This window comes from Stenella coeruleoalba, assembly GCF_951394435.1.
Source record: "Stenella coeruleoalba genome assembly, chromosome: 7".
In the NCBI taxonomy this organism is placed as follows: Eukaryota; Metazoa; Chordata; class Mammalia; order Artiodactyla; family Delphinidae; genus Stenella; species Stenella coeruleoalba.
This window is the reverse complement of record NC_137153.1, coordinates 43,333,644-43,357,561: the sequence shown is the minus strand read 5'-3', so window position 1 is coordinate 43,357,561 and position 23,918 is coordinate 43,333,644. Positions and strand designations below refer to the sequence as shown.

The window sequence follows — 23,918 nt, the reverse complement described above, 5'->3', positions numbered from 1 at the left end:
GCGCGTCCGGAGCCTGTGCTCCGCAACGGGAGAGGCCACGGCAATGAGAGGCCCGCGTACTAAAAAAAAAAAAGTCTGTGTTGTTTATTGTTCTTCATTTTTAAAGAATTTGAAACAACCTAAATGTCCAAGAATTGAGAAACTGATAAGTAAACTATTGTGTCAACTCAATGCTATATTATATATTGCTAAAATGATGCTTAAGAAAATTCTGTTAAACCATTGACAAAGGCTCATGATAACAATTTAAGTCTTGGGGCTTCCCTGGTGGCGCAGTGGTTGGGAGTCCGCCTGCCGATGCAGGGAACACGGGTTCGTGCCCCGGTCCGGGAAGATCCCACATACCACGGAGCGGCTGGGCCCGTGAGCCATGGCCGCTGAGCCTGCGCGTCCGGAGCCTGTGCTCCGCAACGGGAGAGGCCACAACAGTGAGAGGCCCGCGTACCGCAAAAAAAAAAAAAAAAATTTAAGGTGCATAGAAACTCATGTATATATATTAGAATTCCAGCTTTTGGAGAAAAGTTCCTATGCATAGGATTAAAAGGTTGAAAGGAAAATCAATCAAATGCTAAAAATTGTCTTAGAATGATGGGACTATGGGTGATTTCTTTCTTTTATCTGCTTTCCAAACTTTCTTTTATTGTGGTTATATTATTTTCATAAAATATGTAAAAATAAACTAAAACATCTAAACTAACTTAAAAATTATGAAATATATCAAACAAGTCTTTAAATTGTTATAGATAGAAAGATAGATAATTAGATAGACAGTAATAGAGATCATGAGAGGTCTGTGTTCAAGAGGATATAAGAGAATCTCTCTCAGGACCTCCCTGGTGGTCCAGTGGTAAAGAATCTGCCTTCCAATGCAGGGGATGTGGGTTCAGTCCCTGGTTGGGGAGCTAAGATCCCACATGCCGTGGGGCAACTAAGCCCACATGCCACAACTACCGAGCCCACGTGCCTCAACTAGAGAGCCTGTGTGCCACAAACTACAGAGCCCACGCACCCTGGAGCCTGTGCACCACAACTAGAGAGAGAAAACCCGCATACTACAACTAGAGAAAAGCCTGCGTGCCACAACAAAGAGACCGCGCGCCACAGCGAAAGATCCTGCATGCCTCAACGAAGATCCCACAGGCCACAACTAAGACCTGATACAGACAAAAAAAAAAAAAGAGAGAGAGAGAATCTCTCCCTGGGAATCACTTGAAACAAAGAAGAGGGGTAAGGAGACTGATAGCAGGGTAAAGGTCCCACAATAGTGAATGGAGGCAAAAAATAGATACATAATGCGTGTTCTGTTATTACAACCTTAGTTTTCTCGGGATATTGATAAAATCAAGGTGCAGCAATATCCCGTGCCACTTAAAACCACTGCTGAGCTAAGTAATAGTAGATATCATCATTTCTAAACCTCTCTCCAAAGTGATTTCTCAAAATAACTTCTACTAAACCCTTAATGGCATCAGAGTGGCCCAGAAGTCCCTCTTGCTCCCCACATTCCACCAAAGACTTGCTTCTGGGAGAGTTGAAAGATCTTCAGATGTAAAATAAAAGATAATAAATCTATGATCCTGTCTGACCCTGCCTGATTCAATTCCTAGCCTTTAAATGCCATACCTGCCATTAAAAGGGGAAAAAAAAAAATTCTGTCCATCTGTTGTATTTCTGCTTGCTCCATTAAATGCAACTATTTTACATATGGTCTTGAGACTTGATACTATTCATAGAAATTTAAATAGACCTTGTATTTATTTTCTAGGGCTGTCATAACACATACCACTGACTGGGTGGCTTAAACAACAGAAATTTAATTCTTCACAGTTCTAGAGGCTAGAAATTCAAGATCAAAGTGTCAACTGGGTTAGTTATTCCAAAGTCTCTTTCCTTGGCTTACAGATGGCCGTCTTTTTCTGGTGTTTTCACATGATCTTCCCCCGTGCATTTCCGAGTCCAAATCTCTTCTTAAGGACACCAGTCATATTTAGATTAGGGTCCATCCACATGACTTCATTTTACCTTAAGTACATCTTTAAAAGGCCCTATGTCCAAATACAGTCACATTCCAAGGTACTGAGAGTTAGAATTTCAACATATAAATTTGGGGGGTGGGGTCACAGTTCAACCCATACAGCTCTGAACCCTACTTTCTAGAAACTCTTCCTCTAAAACATAAACTAACATGAATGAGCAAAAACCAAATTAAGTAAGCACTGAGGAACTCCTGAACTCTGCTGTTTTGGGGTGGAATTAGTCCTGGTATTATGTGTGACTTTCACTGTGTGCAGCTGCCAGTTTACCCTTAGACCATCTGAATCATGTAATGAACCATGTCACAAAGAAGTTCCTAGAGTCTTGTTGTTTCTGAATCCAGTCTCATGACATGGCACTATGAGCTCTCAGATCCTCCTTGTTGGGCCCTGAACTGATCTTCTAACTGACCTTCGATTCTCCCAGAGTGGATCTTACATGATTTAATCACTCCTTGCACACTTCTAGACACCCACTGTGTGCATAGTCCCCTTCTCTGCTAGGCGCTAGAGAAAACAAAGCCAAGACCACCTAGTGGATTTGTCCCTACCTGCAAATAGCCCTTGGGCTGCTCAGAAGTAACAGCAGAAGGGAGGAGGCTACTCTCACTACATGCACACTTAGGTGTCTGCTGAATTCATAGAGATCATAGCAGAGACAAAATGAAAAGGAAAACACCCCAGACGTCTAACAAGTTAGAGGGCTTGACGGCCTGGCCATAAGCATGTCTCCAGGAGAAATTCCCATTGGTTTTTACACTTTTCCCCTCCAGGGAACAAGTCACAATACATTTTCCCAAGTCTCATGCCCTTATCTTTTTATTCTGACTGCAACGGTTTTTCACTAATAGATAGACATCACATTTAAAGCAAATACTTAAAACATGGATTTAAACAAAAGATATTTTGCCACTGTTAGGAGGATCCACATTATGAATCTTCTCAGGGCAAGTTTTCTTCCCCTCCTGCCAATCCAGTATCATGTCTCCCTCCCCATCCTCAAAAAAATCAATTTTCAGAAATAAATTTAGGCATAAATCAAAGTATGCCTGTAGCTTGTCATTTCAACCAATAAAGTAACAAGCATTTGTTAAATGTTTCCTATGTTCTAAGTGTTTGGAGGCACAAAAGAAGCACAAGGAATCTCTCTGGATCCATTTAAAACCTATTTTGTCACATTGAAAATGTCTCAAAGGTGCCAAAGGAAAAAGAGAGAGAGAACTTCAGGAATGCTTTTTCCTTTGTGAGCCTTTGAATCTCATGTTTAATACTACAGAAGAGTTTTTGAATCCTAGATTCTTAAAGGGGGAAAAAACAGATTGGCCTGAGATTTTTATTTTATTTTATTTTTTTTGCGGTACGCGGGCGTCTCACTGCTGTGGCCTCTCCCATTGCGGAGCACAGGCTCCGGACGCGCCAGCTCAGCTGCCATGGCTCATGGGCCCAGCCACTCCGTGGCACGTGGGATCTTCCCAAACCGGGGCACAAACCCGTATCCCCAGCATCGGCAGGCGGACTCTCAACCACTGCGCCACCAGGGAAGCCCTGGCCTGAGGTTTGAAAGAGAGGTTGTAACAGCCACTATGGGGCATTCTTCAGGGAAAACAGTGCTTCTGGTATTTATGAGTTATTCATGAGAAAGGCAGCATCTAGCTGGCTTCCATCGTGGGTGTTCAGGCAAAACTTTCATCCTGGCTGGAAGGCAAGAGCTATAAAGCCAGGTGAGGGCTGCCATGTGTTTCTAGAGGGCAGTTCTAAATCGCAAGAACGTAAAGAAACAGACAGAGGACAGTAGACATCAGAGATAGAGAAGGATTTGCTGTCTTGTCCACAGAAGAAAATGACATATGTCAGAGGCAGAGCTGCTCAAGGCCTCATTAGTGGAGGTAGCAGGCCAGGGGAGCCCTCATTTTGAGAAGATAATCACAGGAATTGTCTTCTCTACTATAATTTTTAAATCCAAAGGTCAGAATGGTACCACCTCAAGGCTCTGACACAAATAAAACATTCAGAGTTAGTTTGAGACCCAAGAGTATTAAGTAGATGAGGTTTAAAGGTAAGTGATGCACTGAAATAGAACACAGGCATCCCTTGCTTTGCACAGTCCCAAGATGTACAAATTTCAGTTACCACCGTATATTAACCTGAGTAATTACATAAGATACAAACTTTGCTGTTAACCTTCAGTCCACAAATCACGCCATAAGTAACAGATGGGCATCACAATCAGTGACTGCTCACATCACTTCTTTCCAAGGCCGTCAGCAATTGGCCACTGTGCATTTGTTATTTCTTTCACAGAGAGTAAAGAGTACAGTTGTGTTAGCTCCTTGTCTCCCAGAGATAAACTCATGAAATATTTTACAAAAAAGATTAAAGTGCAGCAAAGAAACAAAAAGTGGTAATGCTGGAAGTGAAACTGGATGCAACTAGAGGATCTGAAAAATGGCAAAAGAAAAGCAAAGTAGGATGAGATCTAGGCTTTCATGAAACTATGGTCTTAACTGTGTTGACAAAATTCAATGAATATAGAACACAAGGTAAAGTTGCTTCCAAATATTTTAGTTTAAATTGTAGCAGCAACAGAAAAACAATTATGGCTGAAATGGAGCACTTATTTCTACTACAGATTGAAGGCTGCAATAAAAAAATAATCTAAATCAGGTCAGCTAGCGTTCAGGCCAAAGTGTTAAAGTTAGCTGCCATACTGAAAGAAAACATTAATTACAGGGAGACCAAAAAAGAACCTTTTACTGCCAGTAAAAGGTTCCATCATTTCAGATGTTGGCATGAATTGATTAATGTTAACCTATCTGATGAAGTGGTTAGCACAAATAAGGATGCTGCTGTGAAATTTGAACCCAGGTTGTAAGGATTAGTTAAAGCAGGTAGTTATGATGCTCTTCAATATGAAAGTGACTGTGACAAAAGCATGAAGATGTCCCAGAGGAAGTGACACTGGCAAAAAAAAACTCAGGTTAAGAGAACTCTCAGATATTTCATGACATTGAAAGTGCAAAGGATAAAGTGTTGAAAGCTGATTCAGGCTTAGAAAGGATTACAACAATTTGCCAAGGCATAAAGAACCAACACATGCTATGGATGAAACTTGAAATAAGTGAAAGAAGCCAGTCACAGAAGACTACCAATACATCTTATATAATTCCATTAACATGAACTCTCCAGAAGAGGTAACTCTGTAAGTACACAAAGTAGATTAATGTTTGCTTAGGGATGGGGGGAAGGTGGAATGGGAGGGTGATAGCTACAGGTTATGGGGTTTTAGCCATCTGTTTAAAGATATCAGAGAGCTGTCAAAATAACCAAGATTTGAAGGGCCAAGATTCCAAAGAAAAGGGAAGCTCGCTAAAGTGAGTCCAATATTCTGTTTACCTCTTTTTTTCCTCAGGGAAATGATGGTTCTTAGGGTGGTAGAGGCTGTAGGGAGTGAGGGTGGGAGGGCAGGAGGGAGGGTGAGAGTGATGAGAAGCCAGGCAGAGAATGGATGCTAGAGGCAGAGATGCCAGTAATCTCATGGACTTGGGGAGGGAAAATAAAATCGGGGCCTGCCAACACAGCCAGGACTTAAACTGCCAAGATTCCTGAAGAAGGGAGGCCTAGGGAAGACAGTCTCGCCTTCACTGATTTCCCCTCAAGGCTAATAAAACTGGCCATCTTTTTAAGCAACACCAAACAAGAAAAAAGAGGAAAGGTACAGCTTACCAATAACAGAAATAAAAATGGAAACCTCATTACAGAGTTTGCAAACATCAGAGATGCCAGTGGAATTATAGAACAACTTTAGGCCAATAAATTTGACAGTTTAGATAAAATGGACAAACTCCTAGAAAAACAAAACTTATCAAAACTGATATAGGAAAAAACATAAAATCTGAATAATGCTTTAACCATTAAAGAAACCGAATCTATCATTTTAAAATCTTTCCACAGAGGAATCTCCATATCTAGTTGGTTTCACTGATGAATTCTTCCATTTAAGGAAGAAGAAACAGCAATACTAAGAACACCTCTATCAGAGAAGACAATCTACAAATTAATGAATTTATCAAATTTACCAGTAAACAAGGTCAATATATAACAAAAATAAAATACCAAAAATAAACCATAAGAAAATAAGATTTGAAAAATGATATAATAGTAACTCTCATCTCCCCCCTCCCCAATATAGCTCAGATTTAATTTCTTTAAATAATTATCTGATGATAAATTTAACACCTTGGAGGAAGTCATAAAGTCTATATTTAAATAACTGAACTCCTGTTTATCCAACATACATGAATACATGCATGTCTTCCTTTTAGACAGGCCTTCAAGGAAACCCAACATTCCAGGTGCCACAATATTTCCAGGTATATCTGCCTGAGTTTTGCGAGAGAAGAAAGGAAGGTAAATCATACAGCTGGTACAATCCACAAGCTCACCTTCAGTTTATTTTCAAGGAGAACCCTTGTTTCCAAAGGACACTGATTCTGTAAGGAGACCTTCTTGGGCCTGGTTGGAGAACCTCTAAGAAATGTAGACAAAAGTGCAAGGGCCAGAGGTCAAGAAGCCTGGCTGGTGAGCCTCTGAATTTGATGGAGAGCCTGCTCTCAAGACTGTTAACAGTCCCCTCCCACCACTGCATCAGTGACTGTTTGGAAAAATGATTATAACAAGTATAACAAAGTGCTATTAATGCCCTTAATAGGTAATGAACATACAAATATCAATCCAAAAGACCTCTAAGACCCAAAATACAAGTGGGCAACAATCCTGAACAGAGTTTACAGAAAAAAATATTAATACAAACGTTCAATAACCACCTGAAAATTGTTTGCCTGGGGTAGAAATCAAAATTAAAATGAGTTATCTGTCTTGTCAAACATATTAGCAGAGATTTTTTTAAATAATAATTTTTACACACAAAAAGAGAGATGGGCACCCTCGTATCTACTGGTTGGTATGTTAATATGTCTTCAAAACTGTAGAAGCCTAACAGTAAAAAAGAAATCCAAACAAAGCTAATTCTAATCTAAATGCTATAAAGAAACAAATGCTGTGGGGATGGGGGTTGATATGTCCTAGCCCACCTCCTGTCTAAGTAAGTTGAAATAGCTCTTACTTGAAATAAGTACTGCCCTCCAGCTATAGCATATAGGAAGACTACTAACTTCCTTTATGCTGTTGACCTGGCTGTTCAATCATGAATCAAGGAATGACCTTAAAAGAGAGCAAATCTACTGGAAAACTATGTTAGAAAAAAGAGTTTGGTAGAACATATTTCAACATTCAGATTTACAATGTACTCTCAGTATACCTCTCTACCACACACGCGTGCACACACACACACACACACACACAAATACATACCCACCCACCCCCCACACACATTCACACTCACACACATTCACTCATACTCACATATTACATGCACACATAGTTTCTGAAACTGTTTCTTCCCTTTATTTTCAAAACTTTTCAAAACATACCTCCTCTCAATCCTCTAACTTCTTTTTTATTTGTGGGATCTTTGTTCCTTGACCAGGGATTAAACCCGGGCCACCGCAGTGAAAGCGCCAAGAGTCCTAACCACTGGACCGCTTGGGAATTCCCTCAATACTCTAACCTCTTTTCGGCCACTTTCCCCTCTCTGCCAGCTAGTTTTCCTCTGTCTGCCCCTTAAATACCCCCAAAGGTTCAGATCCTTGCCTTTCTTCTCTTTAAGGTTTACACCTTCTTGCTGAGTGGTCTCAGATTCTACTATCGCTTCAAGAACTATCTCTATCCCAGCAACTTCCAAATCCATGTCTCCAAACCTGCATGAACTTTCTTCACAAACTACTAGATCTATATAGTTCTTGTATTGCCTTCAAATGTACACATCTAAAATGGAATTTTCCTTTCTTATTCCACCTCGTCTACTTTTTATCCTATTATTTATTCATTCATTCACTGATCCAACAAATATTTACCAAGGGTCAGCGATTATTGACCACTCATTTTTCCAAGCTAGACACTTGAGAATCCACCTTCATTATTCTCAGCCCTTCTCCTGCTCAGGTCAACCATGTATTCTAACTCAGATAGGTCTCTTAGATTTAGCCCTTTCCTTCATCTCCACCAACACTTTAGCCCCAGTCCTCCTCATCTCTTACCAGGATGCCTGCAGCAACCTCCTATATGTTTTCCCTGCTGGTGAAGTCGGTCATTTTCCACACAGTTGGCAGAATTATATTCCTAAAAAAAAAAAAATCAGGTCATGTCACTCCCTGTTCTTAAAAGCCTTCATAGCCCATAGCAATGGGGTCTGTGGACCAGATGCATGGGAATCAGCTGGGGAGCTCATTAAGCTATTGCTTTCTGAGCCCCAGAGTGACTGCATCCATCTCCTTGGAGAGGAGGCCTAAGGATCCCCACTTTTAATGAGCTCCCCAGGTGATTCTTGTGCCCGCAAAAGGTGGAGACAAGTTCCTTAGGCAGCAATGCAAGGTCCTCCACCCTCTGGGCCCGGCTGATCTGAGTTCCTTCCTCTCTGTACTGTGCACCCTACACGTCAGTCACACTGAACTTGTTGCTCTTGCCTAGACACTTCAGGCTCTCCCAGACGTCCACACCTTTCTCTGTATGCCACTCCTCTGCCTCCTTCACCTCCTTTAGCAAAGCCTGGTTTTTCTTTCTCTGTGAATCCTTCCCTGGCCACCACTCTCTGTTCCATCAGAATCGTCTCTTCCTCATTTGTTCTTCCTAGCCTTTTCCTCACACCTTCATCGTGTCCAGGCACTAGCCCTGCTGAATCATAATTTATCTGTTTATGTGGTGGTCTCCCAAATAGCCTACGACCTAATGGTATTATCTGGCAAATTTAAAAATCTTTATAAATGCCTAATGGACTGATTGATTAATTAATTAACTTCATGCACTAGGTCCATTAGTTTATTTTGCCTGGTATTCATTATGGCAGGCTCACGGGATTCAGCTCTGTCTACAATCTACAGTACTATTAGAAAAAAACTAAAGTGTTTTCGTGATCGGGAAAAACCACCATTAACATGTAAACCAGGCAAGCCTCTGGAATTTAAAGGTTCTAACCCTATAACAAGTTAGATCACCAGAAAACTCCCTATTTTAGCCACCCACATTCCTCATAGAATTATAATTTGATGTAATGCTCTACTGTCACTGCGATGGTTAATTTTCTGGGTCAACTTGACTGGGCCTTGGGGGTGCCCAGACATTTGGACAAACATTATTCTGGGTGTGTCTGTGAGGGTGTTTCTGGATGAGATTAACATTTGAATTGGAAGACTGAGTAAAGCAGATTGCCCTCCTCAATGTGGGTGGGTCTCATCCAATCAACTGAAGAACTTAGAACAAGAAGGCTGAGTAAGAGGGAATTCCTCCTGCCTGAGTATTTAAGTTGAGACACTTGCCTTTTCCTGCCTTCGGACTCAGACTGAAACATCAGCTCTTCTTGGGTCTAGAGCCTGCCTGCTTTCAGACTGGAATTTACACCATCAGCTTTCTTGATTCTCAGGTCTTTGTACTCAGGCTGAAACTACACGTTGGCTTTCCTGGGTCTCCAGCTTGCCACATGCAGATCTTGAGACCTCTCAGCCTCCATAATCACATGAACAAATTCCTTATACTAAATGTTTGTTTTATATACACATCCTATTGGTTCTGTTTTTCTGAAGTGCCCTAATACAGTCACCAAGTGGCCATTTTGAAAGATGTTTCTATATTCTCCCCCGTTGAAAACCTTGTCTATTATGTTAAGTGCTCCACTGAAACGGTTAAACACACGTGAGTGTGCTGCTGATGTCCAAATGTGTATCACTTCCCTGAGCTCCACACTCATGTATCCCACTGTCCACTTCACATCTCAACTGAGTTGTCTCATAAATAACTCAAATTGAACATGTCCAAAACAGAACTCCTATTTTTGCTCCCCAAACCAGCTTATGCCCAGTCTTCATTATCTCAAAAGATGGACCCTCATTGATCCATGTGCTCAGGCCAAAAACTTAAAGCAATCTCAATCCACTCTTTCTCTCACTTCCTTCATGCAGCTGATCAGCAAGTCTTGTTGATTCTACTTGAATCTGAACACTTAATACCATTTCCACCAGCTTCCTCCTGGACCAGCCACCATCATCTCTCACCCAGACTTTTCCCACAGCCTCCCAATTGGTCTCTGCTTCCACTCTTGCCTCCTGCAATGTTCTATTGGTCTCTGCTTCCACTCTTGCCTCCTGCAATGTTCTATTGGTCTCTGCTTCCACTCTTGCCTCCTGCAATGTTCTATTCTCCATACAGTAGCCAGTGGGAACTAGAATTAGACACTTTAAAAGATGACATAACTCCCTGCTCAAAACTTCCCAACAGTTCCCCAATCACACTTGAGGAAAAAATCCGAATCTCTACGAAGCCATACATGGCTACTTTCTCTAGCTTCATCTCCTACCAGTCCCCTGCCACTTGCCCCACCACTGCTATTTCCCCCACCCCACTATGTGCAGATCTTCTCCAGTATCACTGGTCGTTTCTCAAATATATCAAGTTTTTTCCTACCTATGGGCCTTGGAGCCTGCTGTTCCCTCTCCTGAAATGGTCTTTGCAGAGCTCACTTCCTCTCCTCATTCAGGTATCTGTTCGGATACCACCTTCTCCGACAGACCTTTCTTCTCCTGACTTCCTAGCATGATCTACCACATTAATTCACTTTATTTGCCTTCGGAGCATTCACCTACTATCTGATGGTACTTTATTTACTTGTTTGTTGACTCTCTCTCTTCAATAAACTATAAACCTCATAAGGTCAGAGAATTTGTTTTTCTTATATATCTTCATATCCATGGTGTCTGGAACACATATGTACACAATAAATAAATAAATAAATGGGTGGATTCTTCTTAGTATGTAGTACCAAAAAACATTCAATATTTGCAAACTGATATGTATCCTCTTATGAGACACAGAAATCATATGATTCATCATGTTTCCCTTTTTCTTAACTTCCAAGAAGCCCAATTCTTAATTTTGTACTCAAGCCCAACAATTTACCTTAAATTGGGTTTCCTTTTTAATTATCTCTCCATTACATGAATCTTGATCTTTTATCATTATTGCAACATTTTATAGAGCTATCTTTTTTGTTTTTTTTATAGAGCTATCTTTTATTATAAACCATCTCGATTCCTTTGTGTAGGCAGACTATAAAAATCAATACATACTTGTCCTCTGTTGTTTTTTTGATTCATGTGTGTTAATACTATCTCTCTAACATGACTAAGTTTCTTGAAAGCTGACCTATATATAACTACCCTTCATATGCCCTCAAGCACATATCAAGGGGTAGAACTTATATTTGCTCAATAACATTATTTTTTTTTTCCTTTTAGGTCCCAAGACTCTTTTTTTTAAATTATTTTTATGGGAGTATAGTTGATTTGTGTACAGCAAAGTGAATCTGTTTCAATAATATTCATAATGTACTGACTTCTTCACTCATTGATTGATCAACAGCACAACCACACTTTGGCTACAAGTGAATAAGCTAGGGTCTAGAGAAAATTGTCATTTCCCTTTCAGAAAGTGGACAAAAATTTGTTAGAAGTGAGAGAGCAGGAGTTATGTTATATAAAAGAGAACTTGACTTGGTAAGCTGGACTGAGAGGACATCACAGGCACAGCTAAGCCTGACACAAAGTTTAGTGGTAGAAAACCTAGAAGCGGTGAAAGGTTCTCCAAGAAAATGCCCTGGTAAACCTGGTGGAGGGGAAGTGAAGTAAGGGAAGGAAAGAAATTTGAGGATGCCTGGAGGTGGGCCTTGAAGAAAGGTGAAGGTATTGATCCAAATCTTGCTAGAGAAATAATGAAGACCCCTTGGCAGAGTGGAGGGGGTTGAGGGGAGGCGGGATCAATTTGGGATTAAAGGGATGGAAACAGTAAAGGCACTGCTTGAGAACTACCTGGAGGTGGGAACCCTAGAGACAACCCTGTGGGATGTCTGATGTCTAGACTGAGGTTATAGAGACAAGACAGAAAAAAGAGAGAGAGGGAGATGTAAAGTTCTGATAGAAATCTGGCAGGACTGCCCCCTCACCATTAATTCTTGACGTTCAGCAAAAAGCCCAGCACTAAACATGAAGGCCAGTGGGCAGGAGTAGATGCTGGCATGGTGGATGCAGCAACTGTCCCCACTGGCATCTTTCCAGCCCCCAGGCACTCCACATCTTCACAAAACTCTTTGGGAGCAGCTGCAGTGCTAGACAAGGTTTTAAGTTTCTAGGTATTTCTGTGTAGGTATTTCCCCGCCCCTGCAACATACCTCCAGAATCTACAACTTGCATTCCTCACACCAGGAGAGGGCCCAAGACCCTCCCCATTAAATAGGATGGAAAAAACAAAAATGAAAAGCAGACACCCCATATCCACAGCCTCTGTTTCAGCACCCAGAGCCTTCTACTGGATACTCTGCTCAAACTTTAATGTCTACATCGAGGCCCAGAAATAGCAGGGACAAAATGTGAAGTTTCATCTGAAAATTGTGCCAAATAACTGCATGTTAATCAGAGTAACTTATATAATATGCCAGAGTTTTGTGGGGGTTTTAATGCTCTCAAAATACAGTTATCTGATGCTGAGACACTTACCTATTCCAGAGCAGGAAACAGATGGTAGCTAGTTTCAACATGTGAGGGAGAGCACTTTTGCTCAGAGGACTTTTTGCCCTAACATTGGACCAGACCTAGAACCACTGGCATATTCAAAATCCCCTGTGAACATTCATTAAATGATGCATTATTAACCCCACCAAGAAATCAGGCTACCCTGATACAAAAGCTGAGAGGTCACTCATGAATCTAATTGGTATATACAGGCCAAATGGAATAAATTCACAATAAATCTTAGGAGAAATGGTCCACTAGCAGCTTCCACTCCCCCCATATCTATAGCGGCACAGCCAGACCCATACAAGATCCACTCCATCATCAACGCATGTGTTCGCTGAACACTTACTATCTTCCAAGCACTATGTTTACATCATCATCTCATGTAAGCCTTCCAAGAACCCTGCAAGGTAAGTACCACTATCACCCCATTTCACAGATGAGGAAACTCATCAAGATTAAGCCCTCACCCAGTTGGTGGAGCTGGCATTTGGACCCATGTGTCCTCACTCAAGAGCTCCCATTCTTAGCATTTAAAAATACACTGTCTCCCAAGTGATGGCACAGGGTCAATAAGGAGAGATGCCAAAATGAGGTACATCGTCCCTCACAACTGCCTCTAAAGAGAAAGAAGCGGTTGCAACTGAATAGGGGAAATGGAGTTCACATCAGACGCAGAGGAGATGGGACCTCTTAAAGCTCTAAGTACAATAACTCTGAATACAAGTGGCTTTGTTTGTTGAATTAAACTACAGTATCAGCTGATAAAGTATTGCATCAATCGTTTTCACTTAAAGCAGTTTATAACATTTGAAGTTTCCTCCTAAAAAACAAATATTTGGGCTTAAGAAAACACCTTCCAAATGATTTCTGGGGAGATGAAACATTTGAAAAGACTTTACCAATTGATCGCAATGCAGAGATACTTTTAAGAACAAAAACTCTAAGCCCTGGGTCTCAGCTCCCTGCAGAACACACAAACACACACACACACACCATATTCATCACACACACCTACTACACAGACAATGCACTTACACCACACGCAAACATACACACACACATGACACACACACTTATCACCAAAAAATACACCATAAATACACACACATACACCACACACATATATATAATACATATATAGCCAACACACAAACCACACATCCACCACATATATGCACATATACTACAAGACACCCATGCCACAGAAATCACACACACACTCCACACACTAGCAGTAAAGTGGCATGTGCTATTTGTATTTGTGATCCCCTTTCTGCATCTATTTATGGTGTAACTGCACCTTTCATTTTCAATTTGAAGTGTACAGCTCTGTAGGGACAATTGTTTTAAATTTGAGAATGCCTGAATTAAATAACAATTTTAATTAATTTTATAGTCAAAAATGCAGTTCAGGGACTTCCCTGGCGGTCCAGTGGTTAAGACTCCATGCTTCCACTGCAGGGGGTGCAGGTTGGATCCCTGGTCTGGGAGCTAAGATCCCGCATGCTGCGCGGTGCAACCGGAAAAAAAAAATGCAGTTTACACTAGCAGAAAAAAAAAGTATGGGGCTTCAAAAATTATGCTCTTAAGCCTACTGAGTCACTGTAATTTTAAAATTTTGAATCTGCCATTAGTGGGAGAAAGGAAATCTATTTTGTAATCTGGCACATTCTTATGATGAGTCTCTTACTGTGACTCATGCCATAGGTGCCCTGTGCAAATGTAAAAGAAAATAACCAGATTAATATGTGAGAAGAATTTCAATGATGGGAGAGAGGCTGTTGGGGTGAATCAAGCCTTTCCCACCCTTCACTGACTTGGAGCCCCTCAGAGTGCCCACATCAGGTTAAAACAATCTCACAGAGTTGAGAAGAACTTCATAGCACACCAGCAGAACAAAAGAGAGGATTTTTCAACTTGCCCTGACCTACACTACTCCCTTTGTCCACTGAAGAACACTCTCTTAAACCTAACAGACTATCCTCTATTTCTTTTATTCTCCTAATTAAAAACCTTATGGCTAAACGCAAGTGGCCTCAACTGCTTTCAAGCATAGCATAGCCCTGGGGTGAGGGGCAGGGGTGTGAACGGTGGAGAGAGAAAAGAAGGAAGTCAAGCCAGGTACGCACTGTGATATTTAAAGAAGATAACCAACAAGGACCTACTGTATAGCACAGGGAACTCTGCTCAATATTCTGTAATAACTTAAATGGGAAAAGAATTTGAAAAAGAATAGATACCTATACATGTATAACTGAATCACTTTGCCATACACCTGAAACTAACACACTATTGTTAATCAACTATACTCCAGGTACTTCCCTGGTGGTCCAGTGGTAAAGAATCCGCCTTCCAATGCAGGGGACACGGGTTCGATCCCTGGTCAGGGAACTAAGATCCCACATGTCGCAGGGCAACTAAGCCCACAGGCCACAACTACTGAGCTCACGTGCCTCAACTAGAGAAAGAAAACCCGCACATCACAACTAGAGAGAAGGCCGCGCGCCGCAGTGAGAGATCCCACATGCCTCAGTGAAGATCCCACGTGCCGCAACTAACACACACAACACAGCCAAAAAATAAAATAAAATAATGTTTTTTTAATTCTTTTTTAAAAAAACCTTTAAAAAAACCCCTTATACTCCAATATAAAATAAAATTTAAAAAAAAAAGAAGAAGTCAAGGAAGTGAATTAATGGGAGATGAAGCTCAGTGGGTTCCTCTATGAGTGGGTTTCTCAGAGGAAGGGTGGGAGTGAAGGAGGTGGGAAGAGCATAGGGCTGAGGAAAGTGGGTGATGCACATAACTCAGAAGCGTGTGCCTAATTCTCAATGTTAACATGTGCCAAATAAGCTTACACTAAATACATTTTGTACATTGACTTAATGAGTTTGGTTTACTTTGCAATTTGGGGTTATCTATGATCATGTAATTATCTCACCCTATGCATTGTGTTTAAGTTTCAGGTTTCAGGGGCCAAAACCGTTGAGAACTTTTTTTTTTTTGGCTGCACCGAGCGGCATGTGGAATCTTAGTTCCCTACCAGGGATCGAACCATGCCCCTTGCAGTGGAAGCACAGTCTTAAATAACTACTGTACCGCCAGGGAAGTCCCAGAGAACTTTTTCTTTAATTTACTATTGTAGAAGAAATGAGGAATACGTTTTTATATAAATGTTGGTTGCAATTCGCCTTTAAGGAAGGTCTCTGAAGTTTACTGTGAATCATTACGACACTGAACAATTCATTGCTTCTCTTCCTAAAAACCACTTTAAAATAATATAATTTGTATAAACAATATAATTTATCTAAACGATAAATTTGTAAGTGCCAGAGACAATAATTAAACAAAGGGTTTATTGTGTGCTACAGGAAAGGAACTAACAGGATTTTTTTAGGACTAAAAAAGTTCTTATCTTCTCCCTGGGTGTCAGGAGCTGGAGGATAGTTCAATCAAGGCAAATGCATCTGTCTTGGAGACTTTTCTTGAACCTTCAAAATCTAGCTAACAAGCACTTTACTGCTAAGTTGACTTCTATTATTAAGTGGGAAAAATGTATTTCTGTTATCATAATTTTCTTTCTTTCTAAAGATTTATGTGTTTTTCTAACAACCCAGTTGACATAATCTGAAAATAACACATTTTCAAGGCACAGATAATTTCCATGCTCTGTAATCCATCACAGGGCATTAAACTTAGAGAACAATTTCCTTCATTTAAAAAAATTCACATATCCCTGAATAGAAAAACAGAAAACGAGAAGTCAAGCCTCTTACAAATATAGATATGTTTTAGGATGAAGTCAGGGATATCCAATATTACAACTATTATTTAATATTGCCTTGAATATTTTGGCAAATGGGAGTGGGAAGAAGGCAATAAAAAGCAACAAGTATAACTATCAGAAAGAAGAAAGAATTATCAAATGATACTCTATCTAGAAACTTTGGGAAATCAATCAGAACTAATTAGAACTAATCAGACTATTCACTAAGGGGCTAGTTATGAAACAAATTACTAACTTTCCTTTATATTAGCAATAGACCAAAAATGTGATGAAAAATATAAATCGCACTCCAAGTGCAACAGGATCTCATTATACATAAAGAATAACCACTAGGAATAAACTTAAGAAGAAATGTGGAGCATATAGATTGAAAGAAAATTACAAAACTATGCTGTAAGTCATAAAGGAAGATTTGAATCAAATTGTTTCCAGGGAAGTGCAAGAGCTGTAAGACCAAAGTCCACCCAGGCCCACTGAGACCCCATTCAAGACCAAAACCAGTGACTTAGTGACACCCAAACCTAGAAAACTAGGCTTCCTGCAGGATTCGCATCAGTCATTGGACAATGGGGAAGACACTATGTCAAAGGCATCACCAGGTTCATCTGTCACCATGTTTTAGTGGTAATGAGATTTCACATACACAAAAATACAAGCAAGTGGAGTTGGACTATCTCCACGGATTGCCAGGTTTCCTGAGGTAGGACTGTGTTACTCTATATTAGCAAAAGTAATGCTTGCCACTGTAAAGAAAGATAAGCCCATTTTCTCAATAGCCAAACAAAATGAAAACTACTTTCTTGCTTATTTAGAAGTCCAATCAGCCTGGGATAAGGAAAAAGGAGAGAAGCCAGGTTGATGAAGGTCCTTGCCATCTTCAACACATGAATTTTCGGGTTGCCCTGAACATCAAAGTCCCACCAGCAGATGGGAGAAAATGGAGAAGAATATTGTTTATGAGCCAGCTCTGAATGAGGTGCCCTTCACTTCTGCTCATATTCTGTAGCTACAACTCAGTCTCATGGCCAACCTAACTGCAAGGGAGCCCAGGAAGGGGGCTCGCACTGCTTCCCTACCCCAATTAAAAGAACGGACAATTGGGTTTATTCCATAGGCAAAGAAAGAGCTGCCCAATTGCTGATATCTTCTTCATATAACTGGAGCTTCCCCTTTAAACAGTTAATTTTTTAATTTTACACATATTGATGCATAACAATTTTTCTGTTTCAACAGAGGGGGCAATAATGAAACTTTTCCTATGGCTCAGGAGCTTGATGATGTATATCAGCTCTCCTCCTGGGACTGTGGTCAGGAACTCTTGAGGAATTACTGATACTTTCCCTCTATACTAAAATGCTCTAGATCACTATCTTTTTTTTTTAAACCCTTGGGTCATTTGAAATGTCTTTTCTGAATCCTTCCTCCGAACAGAATGGCACCTGTCACTTCTTGCTGCTGTCATCACACAGGTTTCTAGCAGTTCATTTCCCCTCTAATGTCCTACTTCTACTAAGGATTTATAATAAGGTAAAAAAAAAATTGAGTGTGAAGTAAAAGCAAAAAGTTGGCTCAGACTGAGGCCCACTCCTGAGTAAAGATTGTGAATTTCTATCACCCGGACCTGCTAGCCTTGACTTTTGTTATCCAATATCTTTTTGAAATTTTTTCTTCCAAGTTTTTACTGCTTTTAGCAGTTACAAAAAACCAAGTATGTTGGTTTAGGATATGATCCTAGAAAAGAAAACAAAATTATGCCTCAAAGAGAATCACTTTACAAATAGTTCTAACTGTGAAGAAAACTAAATAATAAAAAATAACAAAACTAGAATAGTAACTAACAAGGAGAGAGGTCTGCAATATATAGTTAGGTAGGAAAAAAAACAAGCTGCAAAACAGCATTTAGAGTGTAACCCCATTTTTGTAAAAAAAAAAAGGCATATTTTTGTACATGCATAGAAAAACCTTAAGGAATGTGGAGGGTGTGGGATTGGTGACAAATTTTACTTACAATGCCATTTATTTATGTGTTTTATATTTTATAAGAAGCAGATTTTTTGTAAGCATAAGAAACAGTAAAGATGTTAAAATTCACACTGTCTTCTCAGAGTATAAGCTCCTGGAAGTCATGGATGACAGATAAGCACTCCTCTATATACTGCCTACTGCCACAAATAAGGGGATTCTTAATAAACACTAATATAAACACTGATCTTTATAGACTAAAAATACAAACTAGAGTCTTGAGCTCAGAGTCGATCTCATAGACCAGGCAGGCTCCAGGAGACCATATTAAGCAGAGTTTCAAGAGCCCATCAAAGGAGCTTACGCTAACCAGAGCCACACTAATCTATACTAGAATCATGATGAAAATGTACTCAGGTGGGAAAAAAACTCTGGATAACTACACTGTGTTATAAAGGTTTTCCAGAATCTACTTCACAAAACATTGATCATTTAGTGTGTGAAACCAGCATGCACATAGTAGGCTTTTGCCTCTTGGTGTATACTGAGGGGATGCCACAAGACACCTTCTGCCCAGCACTTTCTCTCTACCCTGCATGAAACTCTATAAGACATTCACAAGAATTAAGGCATGAACTCCAGAATACTCCAGTTTAAATGAAAATACATTTGCTAGGAAAGTAATGTATCAGTAAGCCATTGCCCCCAGAATGCTGCTTAACAGATTCACCCCAAACCAAGGGGCATGCACCAAGAAGCATTTGTTCTCGTGTTCATAAATCTTCAGGTGTGATGGGACAGCTCGGCCTCATGCCGTGGGTGTGTGTGTTCGTTGAGGCAGCTATGCTCCACATGCCATGATTCTTCTGGGAATAGTTCTCATACTTAGTCTTAAAAGGAGGACACTAAGGAAATAGGACAGGAGGAAGGGGGGAAATGGGGTCTAAAAATACGTAGCACTCTGGACATTGCCTATGAGGGAGGAAAGGCTGGGGGAGGTGCCACAGGAGAGGTTTCTGGAAGAGAACATAATAAAACAGAACACCCTCATGAATGAAATTCACTGATGAAAATTCAGAAATGAAGAAAAACAAGATAAGACAGCAGGAAGACATAGATTTATGAGTGTAAAAGAAAATGACAGAGAAAGACAAGTTTTAAGAAACCTGTACATAGAAGTAAAACTGTTCAAGCACAATGTGTTTCTCCATTTGAAACTAGCATTTCTTTTTTTTTTTTTTTTTCCGTTACGCAGGCCTCTCACTGCTGTGGCCTCTCCTGTTGCGGGACACAGGCTCCGGACACACAGGCTCAGCGGCCATGGCTCATGGGCCCCGCCGCTCCGCGGCATGTGGGATCTTCCTGGACCGGGGCACGAACTCGTGTCCCCTGCATCGGCAGGCAGACTCTCAACCACTGCGCCACCAGGGAAGCCCTGAAACTAGCATTTCTTGTATGGCCATCCCTGATTCATAATCTGAAAGAGGTTGCAAACCGCTATGAGAATATCTCTGTAAGAATCCTTTCTACAAGAAAAACAAGTGTGCAAGTGTGTATGTGTATGTGTGTACAGGTTTTTTTAAATATAATTTTATTATTTTTTATACAGCAGGTTCTCAATAGTTATCTATTTTATACATATTAGTGTATACATGTCAATCCCAATCTCCCAATTCATCCCACCACCACCACCACACCCCGGCTTACCACATCAGTGTGCATATGTTTGTTCTCTACATCTGTGTCTCTATTTCTGCCTTGCAAGTGGGTTCATCTGTACCATTTTTCTAGATTCCACATATATGCGTTAATATACGATATTTGTTTTTCTCTTTCTGACTTACTTCACTCTGTATGACAGTCTCTAGGTCCATCCACGTCTCTACAAATGACCCAATTTCATTCCTTTGTATGGCTGAGTAATACTCCATTGTATATACATAACACATCTTTATCCATTGGTCTGTTGATGGGCATTTAAGTTGCTTCCATGACCTGGCTATTGTAAATAGTGCTGCAATGAACATTGGGGTGCATTTGTCTTTTTGAATTATGGTTTTCTCTGGGTATATGCCTAGTAGTGGGATTGCTGGGTCATATGGTAATTCTATATTTAGTTTTTTAAGGAACCTCCATACTGTTCTCCATAGTGGCTGTATCAATTTACATTCCCACAAACAGTGCAAGAGGGTTCCCTTTTCTCCATACCCTCTAAAGCATTTGTTGTTTGTAATTTTCTGATGATGCCCATTCTAACTGGTGTGAGTTTTGATGTAGTTTTGATTTGCATTTCTCTAATAATTAGTGATGTTGAGCAGCTTTTCATGTGCTTCTTGGCCATCTGTATGTCTTCTTTGCAGAAATGTCTATTTAGGTCTTCTGCCCATTTTTTCATTGAGTTGTTTGTTTTTTTGATATTGAGCTGCATGAGCTGTTTATATATTTTGGAGATTAATCTTTTTTAACATCTTTATTGGAGTATAATTGCTTTACAATGGTGTGTTAGTTTCTGCTTTATAATAAAGTGAATCAGCTATACATATACATATAACCCTATATCTCCTCCCTCTTGCATCTCCCTCCCATCCTCCCTATCCCACCCCTCTAGGTAGTCACAAAACACCGAGCTGATCTCCCTGTACTATGCGGCTGCTTCCCACTAGCTACCTATTTTACATTTGGTAGTGTATATATGTCCATGCCACTCACTTCGTCCCAGCTTACCCTTCCCCTCCCCGTGTCCTCAAGTCCATTCTCTATGTCTGTGTCTTTATTCCTGTCCTTCCCCTAGGTTCTTCAGAACCAATTTTTTTTTATATACATGTGGTAGCATATGGTGTTTGTTTTTCTCTTTCTAACTTACTTCACTCTGTATGACTGACTCTAGGTCCATCCACCTCACTACAAATAACTCAATTTCGTTTCTTTTTATAGCTGAGAAATGTTCCGCTGTATATATGTGCCACAACTTTATTCATTCATCTGTCAATGGACACTTAGGTTGCTTCCATGCCCTGCCTATTGTAAACAGAGCTGCAATGAACATTTCAGTACACGACTCTTTTTGAATTATGGTTTTCTCAGGGTATATGCCCAGTAGTGGGATTGTTGGGTCATATGGTAGTTCTATTTTTAGTTTTTTAAGGAACTTCCATAATGTTCTCCATAGTGGTTCTATCAGTTTATATTCCCACCAACAGTGCAAGAGGGTTCCCTTTTCTTCACACCCTCTCCAGCATTTTTGTTTGTAGATTTTTTGATGATGGCCATTCTGACTGGTGTGAGGTGATAACTCACTGTAGTCTTGATTTGCATTTCTCTAATGATTAGTGACGTTGAGCATCCTTTCATGTGTTTGATGGCAATCTGTATATCTTCTTTGGAGAAATGTCTATTTAGGTCTTCTGCCCATTTTTGGATTGGGTTTTTTGTTTTCTTGATATTGAGTTGCACGAGCTGCTTGTAAATTTTGGAGATTAATCCTTTGTCAGTTGCTTCATTTGCAAATATTTTCTCCCATTCTGAGGGTTGTCTTTTCATCTTGTTTATGGTTTCCTTTGCTGTGCAAAAGCTTTTAAGTTTCATTAGGTCCCATTTGTTTATTTTTGTTTTTATTTCCATTTCTCTAGGAGGTGGGTCAAAAAGGATTTTGCTGTGATTTATGTCATAGAATGTTCTGCCTATGTTTTCCTCTAAGAGTTTTATAGTGTCTGGCCACAAATTTTGGTCTTTAATCCATTTTGAGTATACTTTTGTGTATGGTGTTAGGGAGTGTTCTAATTTCATTCTTTTACATGTAGCCATCCAGTTTTCCCAGCACCACTTACTGAAGAAACTCTCTTTTCTCCATTGTATATTCTTGCCTCCTTTATCAAAAATAAGGTGGCCATAGGTGCGTGGGTTTATCTCTGGGCTTTCTATCCTGTTCCATTGATCTATCTTTCTGTTTTTGTGCCAGTACCATATTGTCTTGATTACTGTAGCTTTGTAGTATAGTCTGAAGTCAGGAAGTCTGATTCCTCCAGCTCCGTTTTTTTCCCTCAAGATTGCTTTGGCTATTTGGGGTCTTTTGTGTCTCCATACAAATTTAAGATTTTTTCTTCTAGTTCTGTAAAAAATGCCATTGGTAATTTGATAGGGATTGCATTGAAACTGTAGATTGCTTTGTGTAGTATAGTCATTATCACAATATTGATTCTTCCAATCCAAGAACATGGTATATCTCTACATGTGTTTCTGTCATCTTTGATTTCTTTCATCAGTGTCTTACACTTTTCTGAGTACAGATCTTTTACCTCCTTAGGTAGGTTTATTCCTAGGTATTTTATTCTTTTTGTTGCAATGGTGAATGGGATTGTTTCCTTAATTTCATTTTCTGATCATCCGTTGTTAGCGTATAGGAATGCAAGGTATTTCTGTGCATTAATTTTGTATCCTGCAACTTTACCAAATACATTGATGAGCTCTGCTAGTTTTCTGGTGGCATCTTTAGGATTATCTATGTATAGAACTACGTCATCTGCAAACAGTGACTGTTTTACTTCTTCTCTTCCAATTTGTATTCCCTTCATTTCTTTTTCTTCTCTGATTGCCATGGCTAGGACTTCCAAAACTATGTTGAATAATAGTGGCAAGGGTGGACATCCTTGTCTTCTTTCCTAGTTTAGAGGAAATGCTTTCAGTTTTTCGCCATTGAGAGTGATGTTTGCTGTGGGTTTGTTGAATATGGCCTTTATTATGTTGAGGTAGGTTCCCTCTATGCCCACTCTCTGGAGAGTTTTTATCATAAATGCATGTTGAATTTTTGTCAAAAGATTTTTCTGCATCTATCGAGATGATCATATGGTTTTTATTCTTCAGTTTGTTAATATGGTGTATCACATTGATTGATTTGCATATACTGAAGAATCCTTGCATCCCTTGGATAAATTCCACTTGATCATGGTGTATGATCCTTTTAATGTGTTGTTGGATTCTGTTTGCCAGTACTTTGTTGAGGATTTTTGCATCTATATTCATCAATGATATTGGTCTGTAATTTTCTTTTTTTGTAGTATGTTTGTCTGGATTTTGTATCAGGGTGATGGTGGCCTCGTAGAATGAGTTTGGGAGTGTTCCTTCCTCTGCAATTTTTTGGAAGAGTCTGAGAAGGATGGCTGTTAGCTCTTCTCTAAATGTTTGATAGAATTCCCCTGTGAAGCCATCTGGTACTGGAGTTTTGTTTGTTGGAAGATTTTTAATCACAGTTTCAATTTCATTACTTGTGATTGGTCTGCTCATATTTTCTATTTCTTCCTGCTTCAGTCTTGGAAGGTTATACCATTCTAAGAATTTGTCCATTTCTTCCAGGTTGCCCATTTTATTGGCACAGAGTTGCTTGTAGTAGTCTCTTATGATGCTTTGTATTTCTGCGGTGTCCATTGTAACTTCTTTTTCATTTCTAATTTTATTGATTTGAGT

The 23,918-nt window shown here is 39.9% G+C and overlaps 1 protein-coding gene across 14 annotated transcripts in view; it reads right to left on the bottom strand.

The window, feature by feature from the left end:
- The window catches only part of APTX (aprataxin), a 141,634-nt gene that overhangs the window by 52,291 nt on the left and 65,425 nt on the right, over positions 1–23,918 (bottom strand). For 5 of the 14 annotated variants that reach the window (XM_079927922.1, XM_079927921.1, XM_079927925.1 and 2 more), the window contains one exon: positions 8,189–8,270. The exons of 8 other annotated variants lie outside the window; for them this stretch is intronic. In XM_079927922.1, coding sequence (XP_079784048.1) covers positions 8,210–8,270 — 61 coding nt within the window. In that variant the 3' untranslated portion in view covers positions 8,189–8,209. Of the gene's footprint in view, positions 1–8,188; positions 8,271–23,918 lie in introns of those variants that run through there. One more of the 14 variants, XM_079927920.1, reaches the window with a different exon arrangement.